At 42.2% G+C, this 20,353-nt stretch overlaps 1 protein-coding gene across 2 annotated transcripts in view; it reads right to left on the bottom strand.

Annotated features, from left to right (window-relative positions):
• Positions 1-20,353, bottom strand: part of RCL1 (RNA terminal phosphate cyclase like 1) — a 61,840-nt gene that overhangs the window by 15,379 nt on the left and 26,108 nt on the right. The window contains exons 3-7 of one of the 2 annotated variants that reach the window (XM_032291050.1): positions 17,692-17,867; positions 12,141-12,215; positions 11,108-11,232; positions 4,026-4,151; positions 656-812 (exon numbers count right to left, since the gene is read on the bottom strand). In XM_032291050.1, coding sequence (XP_032146941.1) covers positions 656-812; positions 4,026-4,151; positions 11,108-11,232; positions 12,141-12,215; positions 17,692-17,867 — 659 coding nt within the window. Of the gene's footprint in view, positions 1-655; positions 813-4,025; positions 4,188-5,526; positions 8,607-11,107; positions 11,233-12,140; positions 12,216-17,691; positions 17,868-20,353 lie in introns of those variants that run through there. The other variant, XM_032291051.1, reaches the window with a different exon arrangement.

Here is a 20,353-nt window from a genome sequence, read left to right as displayed (position 1 = left end):
TCACCATCCGTTCACTCTTTCTCTGTTCCATGTCTTCAGGTTTTTCAAAGCTTCTGCCATGTTGTACCACATGCCTGCCTTCTCTAGTTATTTTATGCTTTTTAAAAAAATTTTCTTCTTCTTTTTCTTTTTTGATACTCTACCCTGTTAACTGAGATTCTATACTCTAGAATGCATTGCAAAACCTAGCCTGTTGCCATTGTTTTATATGTGAATCAGATGTCACATACAAATCCAGATCTCCAGCTTCTCTCGAAAGACCTAAAAACAATGAGCCCACATTCCCACATGGCAGCAGTCAGGGGGTGCCAGGACGGTACTCTCTTTGGTCAGGGCAGTGTGTCAGCCACCACCTTATCTTACCTACTTCATTTTTTTAACCTTCTCTTTCCTTTATGACTGTTCCAGTTCTTTCCCTGGCTCACTGTCAAAACTTACCTGCCCTATGTCTCAACCCAGTGGGGCTAGATCTCTACTCACTGACTAGTTCAACTAATCCATTAAACTAGTTAATGCTGAACTGCTTACTGCGTAGGAACAGGTTACCTCCTTGGCTTAAGCCCTTGGAAGAGAAGGAAGGCTGCCAAGGGGTGAGAATAAGAGACAACAAACTGCTTCCTGGTCACTCCTCTATTGGAGGAGGCTGTAGACATACCCTGTAGATCTCCTCCAGCAGCAGCCGGGCACAGTTCCTGCCAAGGTCCTCTGGAAGTACTGCTGCTCCCTGGCCCTGGGGGTTGGAGGCCAGTTCAGCACTGAGGAAGGTGCCACTGATGGTCTCAGCAACCAGTGACAACCCAAAGCCTGGAGACCTGGAGATATAAAGACATAAACACTGAGTAGGGTTAACCAAGTGAGGTTTCTACTCACCGGCAAACAGAGAAGACAAACATTTTTTTTGATGGCACTGTGTTCGAAGGCTTCTTTCTGGCTGCATTAACCTCATAGAGTTACTACTAGTTTACTAGTTGACCAGAAAAGAAAATCAGTCCAAAAACAAGCACCTCTCCACAAAATTTTAAGACCTGACAGCTCAATTCTACTTTCCCAATGCCTGTTAAGTAGACACATCATCAGGAAAGGTGCGGCAGCCTTCCCAGTAGTACAATCCACATGCAACCACAACACAGACCTGCCCCCTTTAACACAACTCAACACGTGTTCATGCAATACTTTCTATAAGTCTGGCAGGAGACTAGCCAAAACACTTGTTTCAGTAAAACTATGTATAAAATTAATGATGTTTCAAATGCATTGTATGAGTTCACTATATGGAAGAACTATACTAGACAGTCCTTAGCTTCTTAAGGAAAAAAAAATTGCTTACCTATGCACTCAAGGGTTAACAACACCTGCCAAGGGAAGGGAGTGCACTGAGTTACCCATTTCATCAAAGGTTCTGGGGGCACTCTGAGTTATGCTTAACAATCTAACACTGTGCCACCCACCTATCATCATGAGACACCTAGAAAAGTTTAGCATAATCCAAAGTTGCCTTTGAGTTACTTGACCAGCAGGAGCGAGAAGGTGTTCAGCAGTGGCTGCAGGCAGTGGCATGCAAAAGTGAAGAACAGAAGATGAAGGGAAGAGAAAGCAAGAAGACAAGCTGCCACTGCTGCTTTACCCCATTTACCTGCATTGCCCAAGATCTTCCATCTGTGTGAGTTTTCTGAGGTGTATTTGTCATTACAATAATCTTTATATAATTATAAATGTTATTCTATTTAACCCAATAGAAAAGATGAAGGACACATATTAGGTTCTACATAAATTACTCTAATTTCTCTTCCCAACTTGTGGGAAATACATGTTATCAGGCCTATTTCAAGTTAGGCTGACCAAGCTGCTGGTCATTAGGTGAGCTCATTAGAGATCTGCATTGGTATAGTTTGCAAAGCCCAGCCTCCACAGCTTTCCTTGGTAAAGGATCCAATTAAGAAAAAAATTAATTACTGTGATAGTTAAAATGGGACCACACTGAACTGATGTGCATGCTGGTCAAAGTGGTGACACAGGCCACCGAGAACTGCTGTCCCCTAAGGTTCCAGGCCATGGCCACAACATAAACTCTAACCCTTACATCTGAACAAGCCTGACTTACTGGATACTTCACTGAATCAGAAGAGAGAAATATCCATCCATGACTTTATAGTTTTAATAACAGAGAAGGAAGAGCACTATTAGTCATCTGTAACTGGAGATTTAAAAAACCAAACACAAACTTAAATACCACATTGGTTTTACATGTAGTTTCTAAAATGGAGTTTGGAGTTGATGGTCCACAGTCTACATCATGTCCATGTCTTGATCTATGTGTAAGGGTTCTACTCACCATTAGCAAGAATGGACTTGACCACACTCTAGGGTCAGCTGAGTCAGTGGTATTACAAAAAGCCGCACTATAAGCTGGTGGCGGCAAGGCCATCAGGCCTGCTTCTTTCCCAGACACTTTCTGATAAAGTGAGAGGCCACGTAGAGAAGGGAGTATCAAGATGAAGCCATTCAGACAGCTTCTGCTGCTATCTATCCTCCCCCATCCCTCAGCAATCCCCTTTCTCCAGAAAATAGCTGACACATAATTCCAGACCTGTGGCCAAGAGGAAAGGTAAAGGAAAGAAAAGCATCAGGAGCTACCATTTCTGTAGGACCTACTGTGCCAAGCAGGTTATTAATGGCTTCTATTTGTGATCTTTACAATAACCCCACACGTAGGCATCATCACCCTCTATATATGAATGAGGAAAATACTGTTGTTACTAGAATATAAACCAAAGGTTTAGGAGCATCATTGACTTTTCCAAGCCAGAAGGGCTAGCTTTGCCCACAAATCCTTTCCCAACCCCAGCATCTGACACCACCAGTTTTGTTGCTTTGGACTATGAGTCTCCATTGTATTTCTAAAAGCACCTTCATCTTTCCATTGGGCCTTATAAAGGTCAAAGACTGTATAAAACACACACCCCTCCTTTACTCTCTTTTCTTCTTTTTGCTGGCATTAGAATAAACCACAGGTGAAACAGCTGTGGAAAAGGAGACTACCCAAAATACTTGTTTTTGTAAAACTATGTATAAAATTATACACAGTTTAATTGGAAAAGGATCACCTACGATATCCCTTAAGAAGCTGACTTCTTAACCTACAACAGTTAACCCCAGACTCTAATATTCTCATTTTTAGGAGACACAACCTGTAAACCTCAGATGTGAAGTGAAATGATGCTATCATTTACACTGAAATGATTCAGTAAAACACAAAAACAAACAAAACCCACAAGCAAGTAAAGCAAATTTGGCAAAATATTCACTGTCAACTACGGGCAGCAAAAGTCTATCTCAGTGCTCACTGTACTATTCTTTGATCTTTTCTATAGGCTTAACATTTTCCTAATTCAAGAAAGTGGCTTTAATTTGCTTCTCTAACTTCCTAGTTGCTAAATACACAAGCAAAGCCTAAAACAGGCATCTTCATTACATAGAACATTATTTTTTAAGAACTTATTTTCCTTATTTAGAATTATTTTCTAATTTTTAAAATTTTTATTTTTTAGTAAAGGAAAGGCTTTCACTAAACCAAATTTAAATCTGCAATAACAAATTTCTCTGGATGTAAACATGTTGTTTCTACTGATGAACAGAGACGCTGACTTACACTTAGATAACAAAAGATTTTAACCCTATATTTTTATTTACTCAGAGTGGAAGAATTTGTTCAGTTTAATTTTTTGTTGGAACAGAGTGCAGATGGAATTTAAAGCTTAAAGTGTTGTATATTAATAGACAGGTTTTAATTCCCCAAGGCTAGGAACCAGGCCCTTAGCTTCCAGCACTAGTCACTGGGATGCTTTCCATGTGAAAGGCACTCAAGAAATGCCTGTTGGTGACAACAGCAAGAAGTCAGAAGGAAATTAATTCTGAAACTGTTCTTCCTCTGGCTGTGCAACCTCAGAGCTGGCAATTTTTACTTGAACTAGAACAGGCATGTGAAAAAGCTGCAGAAACAAGACTTCAAAAACACAGATACTTACTTCCCAGAGTTGACTCCTTTCATGTGATCTGTGTAAATATAGATATCAGGTATGAACTTGTTGAGGATGCTCCTTGCAGAATCCACAATCCGGTTTGCCATCTGAGGTGAGACACGTACGGAGTACCTGCAGCCTCGAGTTAAGGATGTCATTCTGCTTGGACTCCAGGACAGAGACAAATCAGTTATAAAGCTGGCAAGTATCTGCGGAACTGCAGTAACAAACTGGGACTTCCAAATCTGTTGTTTTCCAACTGTATTTACTAAATTAGTGCCATAATTAAATTTTTTTCATTATTATTATAAAAGGTCATGGCGAAAACATCCAAACAATATAGAGAGTGGAAAGCATAAAGCTGGAGTTCCTCAACCCCACGCCTGACTTCCTACCCACACGGCTTCCTTAGAAATGGTTCCAGTCAATTTTGCAAGGCGTAAAGACTCCTGTCTCTGCGGGTCATGATCCAGGCTCCCTTTGAAGTACAACACTTAAGAATACTTTCTATTCTCTGCCCACTCCCACTGCTGTAGCCAGTGAATCTCTCTCTTAAGAACCTAAGGCCAGAAAAGACACCACATAGGACCTGGACGATCCCAGTCTGCTTCCTGGTATGCTGACGGGAGAAGCGGAAAAAGTTCAGTGAAAGAACATGGTTGCTCCTATTTATAAATACATAAAAAGGTTCTCCTAATGTACAGAGTCTATTTTCTATTATTTAAGAGTTAATTACTCTACTTATGGATGACACATCCTCCTCACACCTGCTACCTTATGGTCAAAATATTAATAATTAGCACTCCTACAACAGGGCACCCTAGAAAAGAAAGGAGGAAGATATTAGTAATTCAAGTGAAAAGGCTAGTGCTTGAGGAAATGGAAATTACTGCCTAAAACTAGACTTTATAACAGAAGCTGGCTTTCCCCAACCACACGTCAAAGAAAAAATAAGTATGTATTAAGCACTTCAATGTACAATATATGGCCAAGAGATGGCTATATATTTGGAACTAAAAAATAGAGAAATAACATGTGACCTTCCCACTACCCTGATACAAACCCTACGTGACAAGTCCAACAGGTAAAACAAGGTGTATGATCTACCCATTCCAGCCCAACTGTTCAAGTACTGTCAATAACATATTTAATTTTCATTTGAGCTGCATAAACAAAATGCTCAGAGATGATACAAGACCTGACCTGGCATCTAGCTCCCTTTTTGACCCATCCTGAACATTATTCTAAAAGACCATTAAACTAAAAGCATTTTCTCATGCTGGTGATAGTCTCCTGGTGGCTACTGATCCTCCCAGATCTTGTTAGAGCCCCCAGCCTGCTCAGTGTGTCCATCCTCAGCTCTGCACCATTAACTCCTTCCACCCATCCAAATTGTCCAAATTCCTCAACCTGAGCTGTTCTGCCCCACTCTCCCAGCCCTGAGGTCCCAATCCCTCTTCTGAAAACCCTCCAGCCGGCACCAAGTGTGGGCTCCACTTGAACTTACCATACATCTCTCTTCACATACACACATTTTGTTCCTGCTCTTCAACGAGACCGCACGTTCTATAAGGGCAAGGGCTTTACTTCTAAAATCCCTCACAACTCTCTAATACACCACTTTTGTGCTCAGAAATGCTCAATAAATATTTGACTTGACTCAAAGGACAAACCTGAAATGAGGAAAGAGCAAAGAGGGATTTTTCAATACACACAGAGCCCAGTTACATCATCATCTCTTCAGTCCAGAATGTACTTTCGACCACAGACAGCTTAGACAAACAGTCCTGGGTCTCATACCCTTTGGACCACGTGGGTGCTATTCTTCTGAGGTCTGAGGTTGCCCACTCTCCCCAGGAAAGCACAAGCTATATCACCATCCTAACACATAATCCCACAGAGCTCATGGCTCCCAAAGTTCTTTCACATACGTACATATCAACTTACTTTATGCTCACAGTAACCCAGTGGTATGAGGCACGGTTCCAAGTTCTAGGACTTACATTAAAGACAACTAAGACACAAAACTAAGACACTTGCTCAAAATTAAACAGATCTGACTCCCAAAAAGCATCTTCCTCCTCTCACCCATCCCGAGATACGGAAGCACAACGGGTCACTTAACAGTACAAATTCAGGGATAACAGAACCTTATATTAGAACTCAAGCAATGAAATGAAGAAGGCAAAGAACTTTAAAACCAGATACATCGAGTTGCTTAGAACCAGCTGGCTTGGCATGGATGTCCTACCAAGGAATGGCTAACAGCCCCCGAGTTCTAGAATTAGTTTATCTCCGTTCAAGTCCCAGCTCCAGCAAGTTGCATCATTCCAGGTCAATTGTGCTAACTTCTCTGTACCATCATTTCCTAATCAGTAAAAGAAGGATAATTATATTTTCCTTACAGAGTTTAGAGACACAAATGAAATAAAATGCATGTGAAGCTCTTAATGCCTGGTGTGTAGCAGGGGCCCAGCAAATGTCAGCTATTGCTTTTCTTATTAATCATCCAAGATTCAAATCCCAAGCAGAGGTTCTTATTCTTTTAGGAATCAGAGAACTCTCTGAGAATCTGATGAAAGCTATGGACCCCCTCCTGAGACACATATATATACTCACACTCTTGCAGAAAAATTTTCAGGTTTATGAACCTCCTAAAGCCTATTTATGAAAACCATAGTAAGAACCAATACCAATGTACAAGTCCATAGCTACAGTCCATATGGGACTCCCACTCTTACCCTCCCACAATGTTCCATATCAGAGAAAGCTAAGAGGGTGTGCGTGCACACATGCACGTGTATGTGTGTGTTACAGTAGGTGGAGATAGAGAAAAATAGCTTGATTCTCAAAGTACCATCCCTATAGTCAAGGAAAAGAAACTAGATTATCCCACGGATTCCAACTTACCCCCTTTACTGCCAGTGTTTTCACTTAATTCTCATGTACCAAATCGTGAGCTCCTAGGACAGCACTGCAAAACTAAAACAGAATGTTCCTTTCTCTTAAGCCTCACATCAGGCAGGGGTGAGACTCAATGTGGGTGGCATTAAATAAAAAGTAACTACTGTCTAGTCACAGCTACTGGCAGAAACCAACACTGGCTCCCTCTGGGCCCTGGCTGGTAGGTCATCATGCAGAATGCAGGAGGGAAAAGATGCACTTTGGAAGTAACTCAGTCAAAACCACAAATGCACACAAGAGAGTGAGGCCAGTTCTCCCAGTTCGAGCCCTCCTATGGGAAATACAACCTCCAAAGTTAGTCCAGCAGTCAATCAGCTTTGCAAGGAAAAAAACCACAAAACCAACTCAAGGCCTTTTCCAAAGGCAGCTCTTTTTTCCCAGGCTGCAAAACTGGCCAAGAAGACGATCTCCATTCAAACCCACATTCCTTTGAGGTATTTGTGAAATGGGCAGCTCTGCAGACCAGTGGCCAAAATGTTTGGTTTACAGACAGGGATCTGAGCAAGGGCACTATGTCAACTCTGCTGGGGAGCTGGGAGGAAGCCTCTACCAGTCAGAGATATACTGGGGATGATTTCTGTGTCCTATCCCCTGCCTCCAGAGAGGGAGGAACTTGGGACCTCACAAGTGCCTTCCTGGATCAGGTTCTACATAGGGACAGTTCCAAGAACATTAGAGGGAGAAGCCAGGGAGGAACAAAGTTACACCCAAGCTGCTCGGGCACCACAGCTCTTTTAGCTTTTATGTTCTCCCCTGTAAAACCCTTCCTCATTTCCCGGCAAGATCATCAAAGGACACGAGCCATTTGCATACCCAGAGAGAACAGGGGGGACCCCACTGTGATGAAACCCATGTTGTTAGGACAAGACTGTGTCAAAACAGAGCACACTGCCAGATATCACATTTCCAGACTACAGAGACTGAATTCCAAATAAAGTTCACTGCCACCAATACAGAATTAAGGAAACACATCTCAAGTAAGGAGGAAAAAAACAGCCACCCCCTCCAGACAAACCTGAAATACCCCTGAAAGTGTATTCCTTGCACTTATTGGAGTGTATTGGAAAGCGTATTCCTATACACTTATTACACTTTTTTTCATGGTTAATGTCTTTAACTTCAATATTTTTGGCAATGGTGAAAAGCAAAAGACAATTCAATGGCCATCAACAGGGTTTGATTTCAGGTTCTATATATGGTGGAATACAATGCACCTGTTAATGAGAATGAGTTCAAGTAGAAAAGGCACATTTGGCTTTAAAAACACACACCTAGTTACACTGCATTTCCATTTCTTTGTAACCTCATTAACATTATTCCAGCTCCTCTGATTTGGAGCATATTAGAGTTGAACATCACCTTAGGAAGTCGCCAGGGCAATTTAACTATACATCAAGCTGGGGGCTCCTAAAAAAAGGAACAATTTCTCCTTTTGCCCACTCTCTCCTGGTATACACAAAGCTTGGTGCTTACATGGTCTGGCGGACAGCCATGTAGAGACAGACCATAATCCAAGAAGGCTTTGTTATTATGTATTCCTGTGCTTTTGATGATCTTTAAAAAGAACTTCAGGCAACAACCCAAGTGAGATCTTCTATCTTAACTAGCACTCTCTCTACCCATGGCCCTACAGCCCACCCTACTCCCTGCCCTTCATCACTTACTGTTCAAGCTATTTGAGGCCTCTGAAAAGACAGTCCAGGTCACACCTCTCTTCCTCCAAGTAAAAGCATCCCCAAACCTCCTGAGAAATACAAAACCTAACCTTAGGCATCCACCCCAACCCTGAGAAGCAGGCTTTCTAGTCGACCCTTCCTTGTCACCTTTCAATCAGGAAAGTCATCCCCATAGCCCATCTAGCTCCATGGCCTCCAACAATGTCCCCACCCAGATCTTGTCAGCACCTAGAATTATACCACTTTTAATATCTGAAATCCCAAAACAACATTCCCTAAACACAATCTCTTCTCCTACATAGTACATATATCTATTTCCACTAGACTTGATCTTTAAACTTGTTAAAGTTTCTAGTCCCTTGACCTGCTTTCTCCAGGCTGGTGAGCCCCTGAGACAATCCTCAGTGAGGAATGTACTTGCTGATGCTCCAGCACCCACCCTTTAACTGTCCTCCTGTAGGACCCACACACCTTGCCAACCTGCATCCATCCTTGGATGAAATTGGTCCTCCTATGTTCTCTACTCCTCCCTCTAGGCTGCCAACTGCCACTGGACATGGTCGCATGGGACCTCACAAGTAGTCCTTCAGCCAAAACCTTACTGCTGTTCCACAGCCTTTTTCTTATCGTCAGTTATGATGCCCCACTGTGACGGCACATCTTTACCATCCTTGTCACACTCCCTTATCCTACCCTGCCCATCCCCCTACCCTCAATACTATCCTAACTCGGTAACCACTGAAAACTCACCCCAACTCCCTTCCACTCACCTCCACACAGCTCTACCTGGAGCCACCCTTACCATATGCCTGTGGACTTGAATCCATCCCCCTCTCAAGTAAGAATAAAAAGAACAATGGCAACCATTCACCCAATGCTACTTACACACCAGTGCATCCTACTGTGCAACTACGATTTCATTTTACCCTTCATGACAGTCCCTCACAGCAGTTATAACAGGACCAAAGCTATACAGGCAGCCAAGGCTTAGGGCCAAAATGCTTCCACTGCTGAGTGGCACAGCCAGCGTCAGCACTCACGTCTTTCTGACTCCAGCACCTGGGCTTTTGATCAGCTCATTACCTTGCTTCACCTACATAAAAAAACCTATAAACACTCAAATCCTTACCAACCTTTTTGTAAAAGGGAGGAAAGTATCACCTAATCTCGCTTCATCAAGTTACTGCCTCATCCTTCCTTCTCCTTCTCTTTCCTGTCAAGATTCTGGAAAGAGTGGTCCCCAAAAGGTGCCGTTTCCCTCCCCTTCACTCCACAACCCAGAATTAGTCCCTCGGGCTCTCGGGCTCCAGCACTCTTCCCCAGGGCATCATAGCAGCCTGCCGCTGAGTCCCTCAGCTTTTCCTCAGCCCAATGCTGACCCCTCAGGGCCTTTTAAGGTGCTGACCAGGGCTTCCAGGAAGTATGTTTTGTTTATTTTCCTCCCCACTCTTACTTCCCTCCTTACTTAACTCTTGCTTTCAAGTTTTGGAGGCCTCTTCACCCTCTTGTCTTTACATTCTACTTAGTAAGTGATTCCAGCCACCTTCAGCTCTTCACTGGCTCCTGCCTGTCTTCATGCCCAATTCTACTATCAAATGCCATGGACCATCTTGAAATCCTGCCACATCTCATTACTTGCCACTTCCCAGAACCACTGTGCGCTGCCACCCTGCTCAGGCCCATTTTTCTGCCTGAAGCACTCCTCCTTTCTTGCTCTACTTTGCAATCCTCTGTTCTTCAAGGCTCCTACCTATTGTAAAAAGAAGAGATTAAACGACTGGACTTCAGAGTCAGACAGACAAGGTTCAAATCTCAGCTCTGCTTATTAGCAGTGTGACATCATTAACAAATTCCTTAAGCTTTTGAAGCCTTGGTTTCCCCATCTGCAAAAAAGGATGTAAGTAAACTCGAGAGTCAATCTGAGGCTTAAAAGCGTGTAAAGTTGATTACTGAAGTAGACGCAGAGTAAGTACTTAATAGTAAATATTGTTCATTATTATTATTCCAGCCTCCCTAGGTCCTCCAGACCAAAATTGACCACTGTCTACTCTGGGCCCTCCACCCACTGCACATATTATTTTGCATGTTATATCAGAACTGTGTGTTTTCATATTTGGTTCCTTCACCAAATGACAATGACCTCTTCTAAGGGAGGAACCGCAGTATATTCATGGCCTCCAAACCAAAGCCATTCAGAGAGGATCACATATAACAGAGCCATTTGCCTAAATGTTAACTGGAAAAAAAAATGACTCAATCAATCTAGTCATGGTGAGGCAGATAACAGAACATCCTCACTCAGCCAACAATTACGTTTTCACCGTTAAGCCTTTTCAAAGTTGTAGTCTAAAATGTAAATAACCTCAGGAAGAAGAAAAGCTGTTAGTCATCCTTATCTTAGTGAGGCAAGAAAAAAAAATAAGAAATCCAAATAAATGGAAAGGATACGCCATTCCTCTGATACGTTTGATTTTTCCTGGATCTGTGAGTTGAATAGGCTTCAAGACCTTCCTTACAGGACATGAGAAAACCACTTCGCCTCCTCCTCCAGGAGGCATTCCCCGTCGCACAATCTGCACAGAGAGTGAGAAAGATGAGGCAAGGATGCAGCAAAGCAATAGATTACCCTGACACCCCACCCAGGAAGGTTTATACCATCAGATGCTTCCTTACAAGGCACAGCTCTTGCATATTCAATCTGTCAGTCCCTTTAAGACCAACAGCAACTTATGTTGGCTCCTAGAGAATACTTGCTCAGCATATGTCAAAGTCCAAGTTGACTACCAAAGTGGCTCTGCCATTCATCTCTATAATCCTGAGGAGGTCACTTCTTTATCCTTAAAATGTGGAGGTGACCTAGTCCATCATCTGAGCCCATTTCTTAATAATCAGAAACCCCTTTTTCTCCTTCCACGCAAATAACTATCAAAACATTATTAAATAAAAATGAAGTAATTTCCCCTGTTTAAAACATGAATGTAAAAGGCAGAGATGCTGAACAGTTTACCTCACTGTCATGATATTAATTCAATAACATACAGATGCTTAAACTACTTCTACTAAATTCTGGAAATACTGAATATTCTCAGGGACATTCAGGTTGGGAGCCCTTGAACATAAATTATATCCAGATCATTTAGATCAGAGAGCCAATATGGCCCAAATCTGTTCTCCACTGCTTATTAGCTGAGGGACATGGGCGGAGCTGTCATGAGAAAAAAAGGGGTTAGTATTTGTAAACTGCTTAGAACGGCCCCCACCGCAAAATAAGTGCAACATAACTATTGGCTACTATTGTTATCACTAAAGAGTCTCTTTCAGTCCAAAGTCTGTAATGTTTACTTCATGAACCCTCTGAGTCTTCTGATAAATGGTGACTTCAAAAGTGACACACATACACTGAGTCACACAGCTCTTCCAATGAGTCAGTGGAAAAATGTTTTCCACAGAAACATAAGGCCAACAGTTCATACATTCTTACCTTCAGTTCAAATGATTCACCATCAATCCCAAACTGTTTCAACAAAGGGAGTGCTGTTGCCTTAAGAACATCAACCTACGAAATTATTTTAGAAAAAAAAAAAGTTTAAGAAAAAGAGTCAAAGAAACAAGTGAGGCTTAGCAACCAGGTAGATGACGCAGTGCGGTAAACAGAAAGGATGCTGGCTTAGAACTGAGCGAGTAGGCTGGCTGTGCCTGAGGAAGACTGCGATTTCACAGGCCACTGAGCTGCTCTCAGCCCCACTTTCCTCATGTATGGCATGGAGACCTACACCTACCTTACAGTCATCGTGAGCATCAGAGGCATCATGCAAAAAGCATGGAGAGACGGACTCTTGTAGAAAACAAATGGAGAAACCTACTCATTCTTGTAGGTATAAACACTACAGAAGAAAACCACCTTTTTCATTAGCATTTGTCCAGTATGGTTATCTAATGTTTAGAGCCGGCAGCACTCCAAAATGAACTATTGAACAGCTCACCTAAGAGTACCAATGATGAGCACCACACAGGCAGCTAAAGGGAAGGTGATGATTTTACATGGGAGCTGGGGAGTGGGGGTGATGATAGCCTCAAACTACAAGAAGCAACACAAACTCAAAACTGCAATTACGACGACATCCATGGTTAATGGCAAGCGTTTGCCATGTGTTACTGTTATCTCCTTCTGCACTCAGACTCCTAGGAAGTCTGGGGTCTTTCTGATCCATTTGTGGATTCCTGATAAGAGTATAAAGATGACATTCAAATCATGTGCTGTTATCTAACGAGTCAGCAAATGTTGCCTCAACTGCTACATGGGAAAGGAAATTACTCCCTTACTTGTTCCCTTCTTGGACCTGCCAGTTGGCTTGGAGGGCGGGCACTACACAGAGGGTGTAGGAAAAGCCCTAGTCCTAGTCCCAGCTCTGCTTCTAATTAGCTATGTGGCCTCAGACAAGAAAATCAAAACTATCTGAATTTCCTTATCTCTAAGGCAAGGGGCTCAAACCCAGCTATCTCCAAGGTGCAACCAACTCTAACAGGCTAAGAAGACCCAACTAAATATTGTGATATCAGAAAATTACCAGAGGTGGGAATGACCTGTGAGGTCTAAGAACATGCTTAGAATGGATCAGGTGGGGCAGGGGAAACTAGGAAAGCCATTAAAGATTAGCTAACTTTAATTAAATATTAAAGTTACAGCCTGAGCAACATAGTGAGACCTCATCTCTACTAAAAAATTAGCCGGGCGTAGTGGTACACACCTCTGGTCCTAGCTACTTGAGAGGCTGACATGGGAAGATGGCTTGAGCCCAGGAGTTTGAGGCTTCAGTGGGCTATGATCAATCATGCCACTGCACTCCAGCCTGGGAAAGAGAGTGAGACCCTCTCTCTAAAAATAAAAAAATAAAGCTAAGCACACTCAAAAATTTAATATATGCATTTGGGATTGCCAGATGAAGAAAAGTGCAATCTAGGCTTAAGGGCAACTGGGGAGAAAGCCAAGTCAGATACTAAAAAAGTACGGGAGGCAATGCTGCAATTACTCTGGGTAGCCAGCCACCAGCTCTCCTGAGGAAAAGAAAGGTGAAAAAATACAACATTCCTTCTGCCTCATTTTTCCTATACCTTGAGTCACAAAGAATAAAGCCAAATTTACTTAGTTCAGCCAGAAGCCCAGAAGTAATTCCAGGTGTAGTCCTGTCCCCTTATCACCCTCCATCTGACATGGAGGACAGGCAACTAGGTGCAGTGAGACAAGGCTGGAAAAGCAGATGAGAGCTTGGGACCTACTCTTCCTCTCACTGGCTGTGAGACCCTGGACGCTTTCCTGTCTCCTGGGCCTTGGTTTCCTCCTGTGTAAAAGGAGAGGCTGGGCTGAACACTCTACAGTCTCCTGCAGCTTTGCACATTCTAGTTTTAGCAGAGTGATGGTGGCCTGCAAGTTCTGCTTAAGGGAAACTGATCAGTCCACTCTGCAGTCAGAGAGAAAAGGCAAAAATCTCACCTAAGTGGCACCTTAGGGCAAAGGCATTACCATTACAGTGTAGCCAATCAATCCAAAGGTAAAAATGTAATTAATCTATGTTTAAAAAGGGAGGAAGAAGCCTGCTCTCCAGTTACCTTGTCTGAAACACCCACCTCACTGGGTTGGTAGAAGAATCAAACAAATATGGATACACACATACATACATACATATGTATACCTAGAACAATGCCCAGTACTTGGTAGATATTAGTGTACCTCTTTTCCCTCTCTAAGAGGGAACTAAAAAAGAATGGAATCTTCACCCACCATTGGAGTAGCTTGTTGGCTCCAATAAATATATACTGGGAGCTCTGGTGGCACACCACTAACATTCAGGAGACCTCCTAGAACTTTTCTCCTCTTTAAAATTTCTCCCCACTTTCTATTGTCTTGCCTCTAAAGAAAAAATGTCTTCTTCCTCTTCACAAGGCTTATTCCATCACCTCTGTTTTCAATCCTTATCCCCTCTGGACTTCACCAAGGACCCTCAGCTCATTTAATTCTTTTCTTTTCCATTACAGCTTCTCCTCAGCCTATAAGCAAACTCAAGTTTCCCCTAGTCTAAAAAAAAATTCCCAACCTCAGCTCTTAAAAACTTTTGAAACAATCTCCTAACTTTCCAATACCACTAGTTCCTACTCGTTCCTCAGTCTCTTCCTGTCCTTACACTCCAATGACATTCTTCTTTCAAAGGTCAATGAAATGTCTCACTGTTGAATCTGACTCAACTCCTGCAAAGAGTGACTGTGTAGATTATCCCTGCTTCTTAAAACTTGATTCCTGCTTGGCTTCTCCAAACACCTCTATCTCAACAGTCACTCTGTCTCTAGCTCCTCTTCTCCTACTCACGCCTTAAACGCTCATTTCTCCTTCTTCCACTCTTAGTCCTTTGGACCATGGGGCAGAAACTCTAATGCCCATAGAGAGCAGAAAGGAAGCTTAAAGGAATAATGAGGTCAGTGGTGACCTGGGTCCAGCTGGAGAGCTCACGCCTTATCCAAAAAAGGCAGCTGTTACTCACCTCCAACTGATGGCTGTCATGAAGGAACCACCACTCAGTATTGTCACACTGCCCTATCATAATGTAAAATCTGGAGTTTCGAACATGAGCAACCAATTCAGATACATAAGCACACCAACAACGACAACCACCACCACCACCACACTGTACATGTCAAAAAAAAAAAAAATGTGAAAGATAAATTCAGCCAAACCCCCCAGTGTTCAACCTCACCCTGATCAATCTCATACTCCTAGAGGCTTAAGTATCAGTAGGTAACATTCTGATGACCTGTCTCCGAGGCTCCAGACAATAATTTCAAACTGTCAACTGGAAATCCTTATATGGTTAGGCTGCCAACATCCCAGGTAACAGGACCAAAATCGAAAGTCATTATCCTACTGCAATTTTCCTCTTCCCTTTGTCAAATGGGAATAATCTTTATGATCATTATCCTTTACGGCAACCAGGACAGAAATCATGGAGTCATCTATGACCCCTTCCTCTCACTCTGCCTCCAATCAGTTGCCATATCTGCCCCTTCCTTTCTCCCTCTATCTCAATAATGCCCAAGCTAGTCTAGCACTTCTCCATTCATCTGTCACTCAACCTCCAGAATTACCTTCCAAAAACCCAGACTGACTCTGATTTTCTCTCCTCTAGAAACCCTCTCTGTCACTCGGCACTTTGTTTCTACCTCTGTCAGAGCCTAAGGGTATTCATCCATGTAATCTCCATAAATGGGTTTCCAGCTGTCTACCCCATGAGACTAGGAGTTTGTTAAGGACAGAATTACTCATTTCATCCTTGTATGCAGAGTAGATGCAGACATGAACTAACGAGAAAACCACACAGAAAAGAAGCAGTTAGAAATGAAGGAGCCATGGGATGAGCTGAAGAAGTCACTCTTTATTCAGAATTTAGTATATTTATTTTATCCTGGCCTGGAGCCAGATACCAACCAAGGTCATTTCAGTTACGCAGCTGGCAAAAGCAATTAGTCCTACAGCAGATAAAAACAGATTTTTGGGTACCATTTCTGAGAAATTCATCAACTGACCTTTGCCTGTTACCATATAACATTTTTAAATATCGCCAGTGAGAAAAGCTTGTAAGATAATTAGCAAGTATAGAAAGAAAAGTACAAAACTGATACACACACTGCTGTATACTTCAGGGCCTTTTCCCACTTTTGAGGCACATACCCCTCTTACAACCTAAATGTATTTATGCCTCTTCTCGCACTTTTATCCAAAGAACTCATTTCCTATAGTATTCTAGAAAATGTAAAAAGAAAAAAAAACACTTAATGAAATATTCTAAACAGCTTAGGCAACATTCCTTTATAGCTTAAGAATTTCAGATCTTGTACTATACTCAGTATTCCAGGGAAACGAGTTTTTGCAGCTGAATTTCCAAGAATTGAAGAATAAGTTTGCATTGCCTAAGAACATATTAACACTTATACCCTCGTAGGTATCTTGATGAATAGCAGCGGTCTCTACTTTGGGGATCACAGCAATACCTCATTGGTCCTCCCTGAGTAGAAAAGCTACATAATTCACATTCTGCCTCAGAAGCTACCCATTCACTGGTCTTGGCCTATATCTGTAATGGTAAAGGCAAGCATACCACCTCAATCAGGACTTTTCATCATGGCCATCAGCTTTAAGGCATTGTCTCTGAACAGCAGAGCATCCAAAAGCATCCATCCCGCCCTACAAGGGAGGGGGTCCTGGACAGGACTTCTCTAATCTCTCTCTCTCTCTCTCTGTCTTTCTCTCTGTCTTTCTCTCTCTCTCTCTCTCTGTCTTTCTCTCTCTCTCTCTCCATCCTAGAATGGCACTAAGACAGTTGTGATCGCAATGAAAAGTTTTGCTTGATATGAAATCATTCTCCCCATACCTGCAGAAAAATTAGCATGTTTAATAAAAAGCTTGCTCTGGCATGGCCCTTGGTCAAAATAATAAAAATAAAAAGCTTGCTGATACCGACAAACTACCAAAGCTCACACATTCCTTTCCCGAATTTATGCCCTTTTTCTAAATCTGTAAACTCTTCTCAGAAGACAAAAGACCTTGAGTTTATGTTTAAACCTGAGTAAGTCAAGATTATGCTGTGGCAATGCCAAGGAGATATAATCTCCTGTCCAAAATTTTGGTCAGCTGCCCTCCAGTCTCAGCTACCACATGACCTTAGAAAACTCCACTGTCACATACTAGAGCCAACAGAGCTATAGTTTATGTCAGCCATGATAAGACTGAGAGCATCTGTTTTGAAGGTCCTTAGATAACAATGAAAGGCACCTTGATAACTGTTAACAATCGTCCTGAATTTGATGATCCCATGTTTTGGTTCATCTGCCTCCTGGAGTGATTAACCTCCAAACCTCAAGGTAAATAACAAAAGAAATACACATTTGAAATAAAACTGAGCTTTATAAGGAACATTTTTCTCACAAGCTGGGTTGTAACAAGAGACAAAACAAAAACAAACCCCTGGTTTGTTCTCAATACTCACTGAAGGGTCAACCTGATCATTGGTCACTCCTCGTAGAACTATCTTTAATGGGTGCTTCATAAATGGTGCCAAGCAAAGAAGACTCTCCAGGTAATAGCCAATGCCACGAAGGACGCTACAGTCATGTTCCACAGATCCACCATACAGGAGGCCAGGCTGATAATATAAGGTTGTTCCTTAAACCAGAAGAAAAAGAGCCACATTCAGCAGGAAAAAAACTAAAATGTCACAAAGGTAATGAAGGCAGTGAGTTCCAAGGGGAAAGTCCGGCAAGGACATCCAAGAATGCTTGAAATGCCATCACTATGAGCACACACTTCACTCCAAAAGCTGACTCACTGCTGTCAAGCCCCTGTAACAATAATAAACTGTGAATGTAATTTAATAATCAGTAATAAATCAAACCCCTCCCTAAGCCATCTGAGTTGCCAAAGTCATGGCAGGGCACAGAGGAGAGATCCTAATAAGCACCCTAGTCTCCCAACAGCACAATCTCAGACTAGGCTTATCAGAGAGGGGAATTACAAATGATGTAATTAAATCATCACACCAGCAACCAGCATCCTCTAGGGCTCTTGAAGTGAGATTTCCCATATACCTCACTCACCAAACATGATGTCAAGAAAAGGCAAGTACTTTATGGCATTCAATGCCATTAATAGTAGCTCTTTTAATTTAATACTGATAAATGAAAATGTCTAATAGTATTTTACGGCTTTAGTGGAAACTACTATCTTTATTCGCTTTTCACATATTCATACCATTCAAAAAGCTTTTTTGGACACAGGATCTTGCTCTGTTACCCAAGCTGGAGTACAGTGGCATGATCACGGCTTGCTGCAGCTCGACCTCCAGAACCCAAGCAATCCTCCCACCTCAGCCTCCAGAATAGCTGCGACCACAGGCATGTGCCACCATGCCCAGCTAATTTTTATTTTTTTTAGAGAAAGGGTCTCACTATGTTGTCCAGTATAGTCTTGAATTCTTGGGCTCAAGTGATCCTCCCAGCTCAGCCTCCCAAAGTGCAGGAACCACAGGCATATGCCACGACACTCAGCCTATTTATTTATTTATTTATTGATGGAGAAATGGTTTCACCAGTTGCCCAGGCTAGTCTTGAACTCCAAGACTCAAGTGATCCTCCCACCTCAGCCTCCCAAAGTGCTGGATTATAGGCATAAGCCACCATGCCCAACTATCCAAAAAGTTTCTTACTAGATTTATACATGAATGTAAAAAACTGTAAATGATTTAAGGGGACATAAATGGTTGAACAAGGTATTTCTGCTGCACAAAATCTTCTGCAATGCCCTCTGGTACAATTTACCAAAAATAAATGTAACATTAGAGGAAGGAGAAATGCTCAGTCACTCAAATGGAAAAAAGTTCTTGGGACTTCCATAAAATAAATTTAGGTTTTACCATATTAAACACTAAAATCCAAACAATCATGAAATCAGGATCATATTCTGATTAAAGTAGTAAACCCTTCTCAAATGGATCCTAGGTCAGCTATTCTAAATAGTTGTAAGGGTCACAAAACCATCCTTTAGATCAAAAAGCCAAAAAAGGGCCAGGCACGGTGGTTCATGCCTGTAACCCCGGCACTTTGGGAGGAGGAAGCAGGCAGATCACAAGGTCAGGAGATCAAGACCATCCTGGCCAACATGGTGAAATCCTGTCTCTACTAAAAATACAAAAAAAAATTAGCTGGGTGTGGTGGTGAGCACCTGTAATCCCAGCTACTCGGGAGGCTGAGGCAGGAGAATCGCTTGAACACAGGAGGTGGAGATTGCAGTGAGCCAAGATTGTGCCACTGCACTTCAGCCTGGTGACAGATCGAGACTCTGTCTTTAAGAAAAAAAAAAAAAAGCCAAAAAAGACTATATTATATATTCACTAAATCTTTCAAATCCATACGTTTATTTATACAAATTAGCCAAATGAGAAGCTGACCAGATCATCCGAATGAAGGCTTTTACTACTCCAATGGGGAAAATTAAAAGGATGTGGAGTGGGAGCAGAATCAGTAAACATCTTATACCTCAACCTATACTGAAGATATGACTAAAAAAACCATAGAATTGGGCCGAGTGCAGTGGCTCACGCCTGTAATTCCAGCACTTAGGAAGGCCAAGGTGGGTGGATCACCTGACATCAGGGGTTCGAGACCAGCTTGGCCAACATGACGAAATCTCATCTCTACTAAAAAATACAAAAAAATTAGCCAAGCAAAAAAAAAAAAAAAAAAATTAGCCAGGCATGCTGGCAGACACCTGTAATCCCAGCTACTGAGGAGGCTGAGGCAGTAGATCTCTTGAATCCAGGAGAAAGAAGTTGCAATGAGCCAAGATCATGCCACTACACTCTAGCCTGGGTGACAGAGCAAGACTCTATCAAACACACACACACACACACACACACACACACACACACACACACAGAGAAGAATAGAATTATCTGTCTTCTGGATCACCTATAAAAGTTACTGAAAAAACCTCCAGCAATTTCAAAGCAAACAAACTAAAGGAAATTAAGGGACACATAGCTGGCAAAAGACATGTGAATACCTCATTCCTGAAACCTGTTCTTCATAAGGTATGGCTGAATGCAGCTATAGACCAGGACATCTCAGGTCTCTTGCCTTAAGAGAGCCAAGGTA

Source organism: Sapajus apella, unplaced genomic scaffold, assembly GCF_009761245.1.
Source record: "Sapajus apella isolate SASKATOON/1434 unplaced genomic scaffold, GSC_monkey_1.0 scaffold24, whole genome shotgun sequence".
NCBI lineage: Eukaryota > Metazoa > Chordata > Mammalia > Primates > Cebidae > Sapajus > Sapajus apella.
The sequence above is the reverse complement of the archived record's forward strand: the minus strand, read 5'-3'. Positions and strand labels throughout refer to the sequence as shown.